At 60.2% G+C, this 11,801-nt stretch overlaps 2 protein-coding genes across 4 annotated transcripts in view; both read right to left on the reverse strand.

Moving 5' to 3' along the window:
• LOC137846768 (olfactory receptor 14C36-like) overlaps window positions 1–9,581 on the reverse strand; it is a 70,756-nt gene extending 61,175 nt beyond the window's left edge. For 2 of the 3 annotated variants that reach the window (XM_068664878.1, XM_068664880.1), the window contains exons 1-2: window positions 9,169–9,581; window positions 8,716–8,858 (exon numbers count right to left, since the gene is read on the reverse strand). Coding sequence is in view for 1 of the 3 variants with exons in the window: in XM_068664881.1 (XP_068520982.1) it covers window positions 7,881–7,998; window positions 8,309–8,431; window positions 8,716–8,858; window positions 9,169–9,219 (435 nt within the window). In the remaining 2 variants the exon portion in view is untranslated. Of the gene's footprint in view, window positions 1–5,507; window positions 7,999–8,308; window positions 8,432–8,715; window positions 8,859–9,168 lie in introns of those variants that run through there. The other variant, XM_068664881.1, reaches the window with a different exon arrangement.
• On the reverse strand, window positions 69–5,145 carry LOC137846766 (kinesin-like protein KIF22). The gene is made up of 8 exons (XM_068664874.1): window positions 5,043–5,145; window positions 4,256–4,388; window positions 4,045–4,172; window positions 3,838–3,968; window positions 993–1,595; window positions 417–450; window positions 266–341; window positions 69–151 (listed from the first exon to the last, which is right to left on the reverse strand). Exons 1-8 carry the CDS (start codon window positions 5,125–5,127, stop codon window positions 145–147), a joined length of 1,197 nt encoding a protein of 398 aa, XP_068520975.1. The 5' UTR covers window positions 5,128–5,145; the 3' UTR covers window positions 69–144.
• Window positions 9,582–11,801: the final 2,220 nt, after the last annotated feature.

Genomic DNA, 11,801 nt, shown 5'->3' on the forward strand with positions numbered 1-11,801 from the left:
GGGGGGACATTTGGGGACATTTAGGGGGAGGGGGGACATTTAGGGAGAGGGGGGGAGGCTTTTTTTTTGGGGGGGGGGGGGAGGGGGGGGCCACCTTACCTGGAGGAGAAGGAGGAGGAGGGGAGGGGGGTGGGCGCCGCTTCTTCAGCCTCTGGGGTGGGGGAAATAAAGGGGGGAGGGGGGGTGAGCACCCATGGGTACCCCTCCCCATGGGGTGCTGGTGTTGTCACACCCCCCCGTGTCCCCCTGTCCCCCCCTGTGTCACCTGCAGGGTGTTCTCAGTGTCCTCCAGCCAGCGCTGCAGGGCCTGGTCCTCCAGGGGGGGCGTGGAGGAGGGGGACCTGGGGGGGGGGGACACAGGGCAGGGGGTGGCACAGGGGGACCAGGATCCCCCTGTGTGTCCCCCGTGTCCCTACCTGGACTCTGGGGCGTTGCTGGCCACGGTGGATCCTGAGGAGGGGGGGGGGGGTCAGGGGGTCCCAAAAAGCCCCCCCATGTCCCCCCCCATCCCACATCCCCCCCCTTCCCCTTCATGTGTCCCCCCAACCCCCCCCAGTGCCCCCCAAAATCCCCCAGTGCCCCCACCTGATGCCCCCCATACCCCTCCTAACCCCCCCAGTGCCCCCCATATCCCTCCCCATAACCCCCCCACCCCCTATAAGCCCCCCCCACAGCCCCCAACCCCCCCAGTGACCCCCCAATTCCCCCCAAAACCCCCCCCAGTAACACCCCCACCCCCCCAAGAAACCCCCCAACCCCCCTCCCCATAACCCTCACCCCCCCAAAACCCCCTCCCAACCTCCCCATAACCCCCAAGTAATCCCCCAGTCCCCAAAAACCCCCCAATAACCCCCCCACCCCCATGATACTCCCCCAACCCCTCCCCATAACCCTCACCCCCCCCACAAACATCCCCACCTCCCCTCCCCATAACCCTCGACCCCCCAAACCCCCTCCCAACCCCCCCAAACCCCCAAAAACTAACAACTCACCCTCCCCCTGCCCCCCCACGGCAGCTTGTTGGGGGGGGGGGCACCCGGCGAGCCCCCCGGGCGAAGCTGAGGGCTCGGCGGGCCTGGGGGAGCCCCGAGGGGTGGGGGCAGAGGGTGAGGAGGAGGAGGAGGAGAGGGGGGGGGCCCAGAGGGGTTGGGGACCCCCCCCAACAACCGGGTGAGGCGGCTCTCCCGCAGGGGGGGGCGCCCCCCCCGCCGCAGGGCCCCCAGCACCCTGCGCAGCACCCCAAGCGAGGCGTTGGTGGCCCCCCCCTCGCGCAGGCGAGCCCCCCCTGCTCCGCTCTGCCGGGGGTCTTCCAAGCCCGCCAGGTCAGCCAAGGTCAAGGTGGGACCCCCGGGCATTGGGGAGGGGGCTCCTGGGAGGGGCTCGCAGCGCACCCACAGCACCAGGTGGCCCCGGCTGGAGGAGGGGTTGAGGAGGGTGGGGGCGGCGCAGCGGCGGGCGCCCAGAGAGGCCACCAGGAGGGAGGGGGCCGGGGGGGGGCTCAGGGGGAGGCGGGTGAGGCCTCGGACTTCGGGGGGGCCCCCCCGGGGCTGGAGGATGCGCAGCGGGGGCCCCCCCGGGGCCAGCAGGTCGCGGACCTGGGAAGAGGGAGGGAGAAAAAGGGGGGTTGGGGGCGTGGTTAAAGGGGTTGGGGGGAGTATGGGGGGGTTTGGAGGGGGTTGGGGGAAGATTGGGGGGAAATAGGGGGAATATTGGGGAGTTTGGGGGGGGTAAAAGGGGTTTGGGGGGGGGAATTGGGGGTTGGGGAGGGAGATTGGGGGAGGTTTGGGGGGATATGGGGGGGTAAAAGGGGTTTGGGGGGGCGTAAAAGGGGTTTGGGGGAGATTGGGGGGGAAATAGGGGGGAGATTGGGGGATTTGGGGGGATATGGAGGTGATATGGGGGGTTTGGGCAGGGATTGGGGACTTTGGGGGGGAAATGGGGCGGTTTGGGCAGGGATTGGGGAAAGATATGGGGAGTTGGGGGATATTGGGGGGGTTTGGGGAGCATATGAGGGGGGGTATGGGGGAGGTTGGGGGGTTTAGAGGGGGATATGAGGGGGATTTGGGGGGATGTGGGGGGGAGATTGGGGGGAATATGGGGGGGAATTGGGGTTTGGGGGGGATATGGGAGGGTTTGGGGGAGATATGGGGGGATATTTGGGGGGTTGGGGAGGGATCTGAGGGGGAAATGGGGAAGTTTGGGGGGGAGATTGGGGGGTTTGAGGGGGGAATTGGGGGTTTGGGGGGATATTGGGGGATTTGGGGGGGATATGGGGGGGGGTTGAGGGGGATATGGGGGGGTTGGGGTGTGGATTGGGGAGATATGGGGTGTTGGGAGGAGATTGGGGGGATATGGGGGGTGGAATGGGGGTTTGGGGGGATATGGGGGTCATATGGGGGTTGGGGAGGGGGTATGGGGATGAAATGGGAGGGGATTGGGGGGGGTTATGGGGGAGAAATGGGGGAGTTTGTGGGGGAGATTGGGGGGGTTGTAGGGATATGGGGGTGTTATGAGGGGGCATTGGAGGGGTTTGAGGGGGTATGGGGTTTTGGGCAGGGATTGGGGGACTTTGGGGGGGGGCATGGGGGGATTTGGGGAGTGGATTAGGGAGGGATATGGGGGGTTGGGGGGATATCAGGGGGGTAAAAGGGGCTTGGGGGTGTATGGGGGGGTTGGAGAGGGTTTGGGGAGAGTGGGGGGAAATAGGGAGAATATTGGGGAGTTTGGGGGGGTTGGGGGGCATATGGGGTGATTTGGGGGGCATATGGGGGTTGGGGAGGAAATGAGAGGATTGGGGGGGTAAAAGGGGTTTGGGGGGGAGATTGGGGGAGGTTTGGGGGGCTATGGGGGGCATATGGGAGATTTGGGGGAAATGGGAGAGGATTGGGGGGCATGGGGAGGGTAAAAGGGGTTTGGGGGGGATATGGGGGGGAAATGGGGGAGTTTGGGGGGGAGATGGGGGACATTGGGGGGAAAACGGGGGAGGTATGGTGGTTTGGGGGCGGTATGGGGGAAGTAAAGGGCGTTGGAGGGGATATGGGGGGAGATATTTGGGGGGGGTACGAGGGTTTTGAGCAGGGATATTTGGGTTTATGGGGAGGTATGGGGGAATATAGGGGGATGTGAGGGGATTGGGGGATATATGTGGGGCTTAGGGGGATATAGAGGGGATTTGGGGGGGATGTGGGGGTCCTTGGGGGGAGATATGGGGCAGTTACAGCAGGGAAATGGGCATGGGGGGGCATATGGGGGGGAAATGGAGATTTGGAGCCAGATATGGGGCCGTGGGGGGGGATACTGGGGTTGGAGAGGGATGTGGGGGGGGAGTTACTGGGGGGGATGTGGGCATTGGGGAGACCTATGGGGGGCAAAATGGGGATTTTGGGGGGCATATGGGGGCAAAATGGGGATTTTTGGGGGGATACGGGGGCAAAATGGGGATTTTGGGGGGGATACGGGGGCAAAATGGGGATTTTGGGGGGGATTTGGGGGGGAAAATGGGGATTCTGGGGGGAAGTGGGGGGAAAATGGGGATTCTGGGGGGGATACGGGGGGAATATGGGGATTTGGGAGGGATATGGGGTCAAAATGGGGATTTTGGGGGGCTCATATGGGGGAATATGGGGATTTGGGGGGGGGGAATATGTTTTTTTTGGGGGGGATTATGCTTTTTTGGGGGGTATAGTGGGGTCTGGGGGGGATCTGCCTATAGGGGAAGGCAGATCTGGAGACTGGGGGTGGCACAGGTCGAGAAATGGGGGGACACCGGCACCTGGGGAGGGGAGGTGGACCAAAAGGGGGGCGATTTGAGGGGGGGGGAACGGGGCACAAGCCCACCTCCTCGCAGTACACCTCCATGCAGGCCACGCTGAGGGGGCGGCTGGCCCCCAAGGCCTGCAGAAGCTCCTCGAGGGCGCGCTGCACCAAGCCGGGCTCCCCTTCACCGCCCAGCATGGTGTGAGTCTTCCCTGGGGGGGACACAGGGGCACCGTGTCAGCCTTTCGGGGGGTCGCCGCGGCGTGGGGAGGGGGCGTTGAGGCTCACCGGAGCCGCTGGGCCCGTAGGCGAGAACGGTGACGTCGCGGCCAGCCAGGAACTGGGCCAGCAGCGGGCGGACGGAGCCCTCGTAGACGGCAGCGGTGGAGCTGGCGTCGTCGTAAACAGCATCGAAGCTGAGGGGAAAAAGGGGTTAAAATGTGAGGGAGAGGGGGGAGCACCCATGGGTGCTGCCCACCATCCCCCTCCCGAAACTCACCGGTAGCAGGAGGGGGCGTGGGGGGGGTCCTCACGCAGCTGCAGGGTGTGGGAGTCGAGGGGCAGCAGGCAGGGATCCTCACCGGGGGGGCTGGGGCGCAGGCGGACGCAAACCTGAACCCGCCGGGGGGGTGCTGGGGGGGCATTGGCAGCTGTTGAGGGGGGGCTGGGTGGATGCCGGGTCCTCGCAGCCCCCTGTCACCTAGAAAAGTGTCCCCTCAAAGCCCCAGCAGTCCCTCAAAGCCCCCCCGTCCCCTCACAAAATGACCCATCCCCTCAAAAAATGTCCCTTCCCTGACTGCTTCCCTCAGGATTTGCCCCCTCGCAGCCCCTTGACACCCCCGTCCCCTCACCAAGTGTCCCCTCAGCCCCTTGTCCCCCTCGCAGCCCCTCACAAAATGTTCCCTCACACACCAGTGCCTCAGGATTTGTCCCCTCACAGCCCCTTTTCCGCTCTCAGCTCCTTGTTCCCTCACAAAATGCCCCCTCACAGCCCCTCATCCCCTCACAAAATATCCCCTCACAGCCCCCTCTCCCCTCACGAAGTGTCCTTTAACCCCTCATCGCCTCACAAAATGCCCCTCACAGCCCCCTTTTCCCCTCACAAAACGTCCCCTCACAGCCCCTCTGCCCTCACCGAACGCCCCCTCAGCCCTTTTTCCCCTCACAACCCCGCATCCCCTCACCGCCAGACGCCCCCCAGAGCCTCGCACCCCTTCTCCAAACCCCCCTGAGTCCCCCCAGCCCCCCACTTTCCCCAAAATCCCCACAAATCCCCCCCACCGCACCGGCCGCAGCCTCCGCCGCCATCGCTCCCGCCGGACAGTTTGAACCCACGGGGCGGGAGCCAATGGGAGGCCGGCGAGCGCGCATGCGCAGTGCGGGCAGCCCGGCGGGGCAGAACGAAATGGCGTCGGTTGCCTGGCAACGGGGGAGGGGGACAAAATGGCGGCGGTTGCCAGGCAACGGGGGAAAAGAGGCGGGAACGGCGGTGGCGGTTACCTGGCAACGGGGGGCGGGGCGAAGGGATAGGCGCCCAGTTTGTACTGGGAATGGGCCCAGTTTGTACCGGGATGGGGTTGGGGAGCCCAGTTCGAACTGGGAAAGGGCTGGGGGTCCCGGTCTGAGCTGGGGACAATCCCAGTTTGAGCTGGCTTGGAGCTGGGAGCCCTGGTTTTTACTGGGAAAGTTCCCAGTTTGCAGTGGAATGGGCCCAGTTCATACTGGGAAGGATATGGGGGTCCCAGTTTGTACTGGGGTGGGCCCAATTCATACTGGGAAGGGGCTAAGGGTCCCAGTTCATAATGGGAAGGGGCTGGGGGTCCCAGTTTGAGCTGGGAAGTGTAATACACAATAAATGTTTGTTCATTGTCTTTTGTATTATAAAAACAAGGAGTTCTGTTTGAGGAGCGGGAGTTGCGAAAGCTCCCTGCTGAAGTAAGGAGCTGTATAATGCTTGGCTAGACACTATGAAAATTCTTTAGCTTAATGTAACAAAAAAGAGAACCCCCTCCCCTTCTCTCCTTCTGCATCTCAGTTGCCTCTTTTGTTCAAAGACCCTGCTGCAAAGCTCATGTAACCATCTCCTGATCAGTTGCTAACCTAGCGTATCAACATCCGGCCTTCCTGTCTCATGCTGGGCCAACATGACCAAATAAAAAAAGAAGTTGAACCACAACGCCGAGGAAGACTACGGCCTTCATCTTCATGACCACCAGAGGGACAGAGACAACCCCCTAGCAACAGTGCGCGCAGTCGCAGAATATACCAAGACGTGCTGCGTAATCCCGGAATTACCAAGATATAAAAAGGGACCCTGGCGGGGGTGAGGTGCGCGCCATTGGCGGAGCCGAGACTCCCCGGCTGCCCAGCGCTGTTTTGCTTGCTGTTGCTTACTCAATAAATTCCTTTCTATTATTAATGCAATGCTCTCTGAAAATTAATTAAGGGGGCAACATATAACAGGAAGGAGGTGGCTCGCGCTACCTGCAGGTAGTTCAGCGGCTCGACCTTGACGTCATCTGCAAGGAGAAGCAACATCCTCAGTGCCACAGCAAGCCCAAGTTGCTTGCAGCATTCCGAACAAGGTCCTAGAGGAAGGGTCGCTAAGAGAAACAGCTCCGGGGCCACGGGGTCTTCTGGGGGAACTCGAGCTCTTCAAGCTCCAGAAATGACTGTCATGGGAAAGACTGAGAGTCATTTCTGGAGAGAGAGGAAAAGTTTATCACTTCTGAAAAATCCAAGGGGTGACAGCAAGTTTGTGTGCCCCAGGTGGTGTTTTGATGACCCGAGGAGATGCTCGGGTTCTCCACTCAGATGTAGGAGTGCAGTGGGGAGATTCTTGGGTGCTCCAGTGAGGTGCTTGTGTGTTCCAGGGAGGTGCTTCTGTGCTGCAGGAGTTGTATGGCAGGGGCAGAAACTTTTGTTAGGAGGGCAGAGGTTTGTGTGCTCCAGGGAGGCTTTTCTTCTGCCCCTGGGATATGCTTATGTGCCCCAGGGAGGTGCTTGTGTGCCCTGGGAATATCCTTGGGCTCTCTAGGAAGGTGCTTGATTCCTCTGGGGTCACTTGGAACCTCCGGAGTTGCCTGGGTCCAGCAGAGAGCAGGTTGTGTGCCCCAGGGAGTTGCTGGACTGCACTAAGTGTGTTGTTCAGTGCTTTAGGGAGGTTCTTGGTTGTCCCGATAAGATGCTCGTGTTCCACAGGGAAGGGGATGAGTGACCCAGAGGCGGGTGCTGGTTGTCCCCAGGGAGGTGCTTGCCTACCATGGGAAAATGCTTGTACACCCAAGAAGATCCTTTGCTCCTCCAGGACGTTGCGTGATTTACCCAGGGAGGTGTTTCTCTGACCCGGGGCAGGATAGGATTTCTTCATAGAGGTGCTTCATCAATGGAGGGAATTCCTTGGTTCTTGAAAGATCTTCTGGGGTGACCTATGCAGGAGCTTGGGCACCCATGGGGTTATTCTACTGTTCCCCAGGGAGGTGTTTCATTCTTCCAAGGAGGTGCTTGGGTTCTCTATAGAGGTTCCTGGGTTCCTCCAAGAAATGCTTGTATGCCTTTGGGCGATGTCTTAGAGCATCAGCAGGAGATGGGTTCACAGCGGAAATTGTTCAGGTGAACCCACCTAGAGTTGGGATCTCCTGTGAGGTGATGGAATGCCCTTGGAAGATGCCTGAGAGGGAAAAGGTAGTGCTTAGTTGTCCTGGGGAGATGCTTGTCTACTCCAGCTCAATGCTCACGTGTCCTGCAGGAAGTATTTCTGATTTCAAGAGGTGCCTATATTCCCTGGGGAGATACTTGGGTGCCATGGAGGGTGCTTCAGGAAGATGCTTGTATTCCCAGGGGAGACTTTTACTTTCCCCAGGGACATGTTTGGCTTCTCCAGGGAGTTGCCAGAACGCTCCTTGGAAAAGACGGCTTGATCAGAGGACTTGTGCTGAGGTCCTGCTAGCAAGACTGGTGGTCTGGGGAGATTGTTGGGTGCTCCAGGGAGATGCCTGTGTGCTGCACGGAGAAGCCTGGGCATCCTTGGGATGTGCCTGTGTGCCTAATGGAGATGGTGGTGTGAATCAGGGCAGTGCTTTGCTACGGCGGATGAAGCGACACAAGCAGTCTGGCTGTGCTCTTTATTTTCCATTCAGGGGTGGAAAGCGGGAGAGCTTCCCAGCCCCTTTGCTCAGAGCTCCGCTGCTGCCTTCAGCATTCCCAGCACCTTCCCCTCTGTTGCGGTACCAGCATCTAGCGCTAGGGAGTCAGAAAGAAAAGAGGATGATCAGGTTGTGTACAGGCTGAACGCAGAGAAGTACTGCAGGCTTAGCTCGGGCCGTGCACGTAGGGGTCTGCTTCCCATGAAGCTTCAAGGTTGCCGTCAGCTGCGACAGATGCCTAGTGCCCAAGCTCATGATGAGGTCCGCAGGGGTGCAGCTCATCAGCCTGGGGCTGAGGCAGGGGGAGCGGAGGGCCCCGGAATGCCCTCTCTGTCCCAGTGCTGGCCCCACGGGAAGGACGGGCCTTGCAGCAGCGGGAAGCACCATCCCTTTCTGGAGATACTTACCAGGGGAGCCGCTGCTGCTCTTGCCGCAGCCGCTTTTCCTCCGCAGCACTTGTGAACACCCTTTGTTGACTGCGATGCGGCTCCGACCTTTTCAAAACTTGCAGTGCTCGTGGGGAAAGGTGGCTGCAACACCAGGACAAAGGGATCCCTCAGCCTCTGCCAGACACCCCTTCTGCCTCTCCCCTCATCCAGACCCTGCACCCACGCGGTGCCACGTGCACCCACCCTTCCGCCCTGTGATGAGTTTTAGGCCTTGGCGGTAACCAAGGTCATGCCCGCTTTAGGAGAAAGACAAGGGTGTCATAGGCAAGCCCAGGACTCAGGGACCGGGCTGCTGGACATCTCCTGACATCGCTCAGCAGCTACTCGAGTGCCCCAGCACGTGAACGCAGCCGGCACACACTTACTCAGGCTGGAGGCTCTCCAGCTTGGCTGCTGCTCTCCACTCCTCTTCTGGGGCAGGGATCTGAACCTTCCTCCACCTCCTCACGACCTCCTTGCTCCTGGGCTGGTCTGGGGGATGGGGAATCCAATCATATTGCCTGGTGACCTGATGCAAGGAGAAGACGCTCTCATCAGACAGGACTGGACACACGGGTGCTGTTTCCCAGAGGACCCCTTGAAAGGACCCTGCAGCAGGACCTGGGAAGCAGGCGACTCGGCACTGCCGGCCCACGTCTGGCTGCTGCTTTGATCCCTCGCTTTCTGCTGACAGCCTCTCCCTCACCGGGAGGAGCAGGCAAAGCCCTGCCCTGCGCCCTGGTGCCCGTCCTGCTCCCACCACCCTGGGACCTGCCCCCCTCGGAGCCCTGGCGGGGAGGATCGCTGCTGTTCTCAGCGGTGTTGGTCACTGCCAGTACCTGAGGTGTCTCTTGGTCCTCCCCCTGAGACCAGGCTTCCCAAGCAGCCATTTCTGCCCGGGCTTGCTTTATTCGCTCTTGGTACCAGGGCCATGAGCTCTTTGTTTGGTCCCACTGCGAGGACAGGTTCCAGACCTCCTGGAGGAAAACAAACAAAAAACACAACAGCAGACAGGATTGGTCTCAGCTGTTGGACCAAAGACCTCTGCCATCAAAGACCCAGAAAGCCCTCATTCCTTTTCCATTGCCCCTGGTCCAAATGAAGCGGCTCATGGCAACACGGGAGGCAGCAAGAGGCAGGGAAGGTGTGCGGGACACCACCTTCCATCTCCCGAGGAAGAGAAGAAGGAGGTAACAAGTGTGAAAATGAACGCATCCCAAGGGTCCGGCTTGGGATCGCTCCACACAAAGAGGCTTTAGTATAGTCCCAAACCGCGTGGTCATTGCAGCAAGGCAGAGCAGGTACCTGCACCAATCTCTGAGAGGCTTCAGGAGTAGGGAGCGCAGTGCTGGTGGACTTGGCTTGAGGAGCTGGTTCCTGCCTGTCTGTCTTCTTTGTCCTGGGGGAGCTGCCTGGACACGGGGGGAGCACACTGCAAACAGACACCGGGAGGCTGCATGAGCCCAGGGGAATTCGGTCTCCAGTCCGTGCTCGCAAGCTGCGTCAGCCTCTGCAGCAGACGGCAGTTCCGCAGCGAATGGGTGTTGGACTGGCCGTGTTCGCTTCAGCAGACACGGAGAGAGCCAACCGCGAAGCAGTGGCACCAGCTGCCTTCAGGAAGGCAGCTCGCGATGCCCGTATCCAGGCCCTTTGTGGTGGCAGAAGGAGAGGAGCAGTGTCTTGTGCAAGGACAGGATCCTAGAGACACCAATACGGCCCACCCGGGCTTATGGGTGGAAAGCAGATTATCGCTGGGGAGCCAGCAACATCGGAGAACGCCATCCGGCAAGGAGGGCAGGCATGCCACCTCCCTCCCTCGGCACTCTCTTGTGCCTGCCACAAAGTCTGGGATATCGTTTGGAAAGAAACGTTTCCATCTGGTATCACAGCTCCTTAGGCTGGAAGAAGCTGCGGGGCAGCTGGAAGAAACTGCAGGGGACGTTTGCTCCCACAGACAAAAAGATGGACTCTGTTGCAATGTGGGGGGGCTCCTGAAGGGACAGGAGTTTCTGCAACAAGGCTCTGCATCCAGCTCCCCCAAGGATCAGGGCCCTGGTGGAAAATGAAGCTGGCGTGCCAGTCTCAGGCAAACGTGCTGCACGCTAGCCATCCGTGGAGAGAGCGGCCTCCTCCGGGACGGGTGTCAGGAGCCTTTCTGAGTCCCTGCGCCTGGTGGGTCCAAAGGGGACATCTCTCCTGTGTGGCTGCAAGTGGCTCCTTCCTCCTTTCCCCCAAGGGTCTCACCTGGTGGAAGGCTTCTTCTCCAGATCTTGCTGCCTCGTGCCTGGCTCCCAGCTTCTCACCGTGGGGAGGGAAAGCTTCCGCCTCTCCAGCAGCTTGCCAGGATGGCACAATGAAACTAGGAAAGGAGGAAGCTCTTCAGAGCAGCCGCATGGACACTGCCTTTTAAGCTGGTTGCAGTCAGCCAGCATGGGGCAGGGACCACCCCCAGACAGCAGGGACCCTTACCTCTTCTGATCCTGCACTCTCCTGCAGCTTGCTGCTGTGAGGTGAACGACCCTTTGGCCTCTGGCCTTTTCCTCACTGTCAGATGAAACCTGGCAAAGAAATGACACGGGCTTGAAGAAGGCTGGCCTCCTACCCGTTGCAGCTTGCTGGCAGTAATCCTCCTGGTGTTGCACGGGGCATGGCATCCCTTTTCCGTCACGTTCACGCATGGGGTTTGTTGTCAAGCTTCCCGCAACGCCAGAAAAGGTAGCCTACATTCCCCTCCACATGCAGGCAATTCTCTCTGAGGGGAATCGCGGCAGCACGGGCACAAGAAGCACAACCGCAGTGCCCCTCCTCGCCAGGTGAAGACACTCGTAGCCAAAAGTCAGCATGAGTTAACCAGGACCCAGTCTCTTCAGGATTTAGCCCCGACTGGATGCTGAGCGTGGAGACCCGACCGCGCACGTTCCAAAGGAGGAGGTGGGAAGCCAAGGGCTGCGGGGGAAATGCACTCACCTTGGGAACATCTGGATCGCACGAGCGGTGGTCTCTCCACTCAAGGCAGTCGGGTGTGCCGGCCACAATCTCTGCAAAGAGACACAGACCTGCTGGAGGGTTTCTGAGGCACTTTTCTCAGGGCTCTCATTGACAGGAAGCAAACCTGTCTCCCAAGCCAAAAGAAAGCCTTCTCTCCAAAACCCTCCTCCAAAGCCTCTTCCATCCACCTTTGTTCTGCTCTGGAGGAGCATGGCAGAATATTGAGGCTGTACAGTAACGCTGCCAGCCTTTTGCAGCGGCCAGCATCCAGACGCTCAGAAGAGCTAATGGAGAAAGCAGCTAATGGGGCAGGCGTGGGGAAAGGCATCTGACTGGCCTGCCGTGTCCAGGCTGGCCAACAGCGGTCGGATTGATCACCCTTCCACAGGATTCCCAAAGAAATTGAAGTAGCCCTCAAAACATCACCAGCTTACACTGTGGAGCATTGCAATGAGGTCCTCAGCGCTCTCCAGACGTTTAATAC

The sequence above is a fragment of the Anas acuta genome, chromosome W (genome assembly GCF_963932015.1).
Source record: "Anas acuta chromosome W, bAnaAcu1.1, whole genome shotgun sequence".
NCBI lineage: Eukaryota > Metazoa > Chordata > Aves > Anseriformes > Anatidae > Anas > Anas acuta.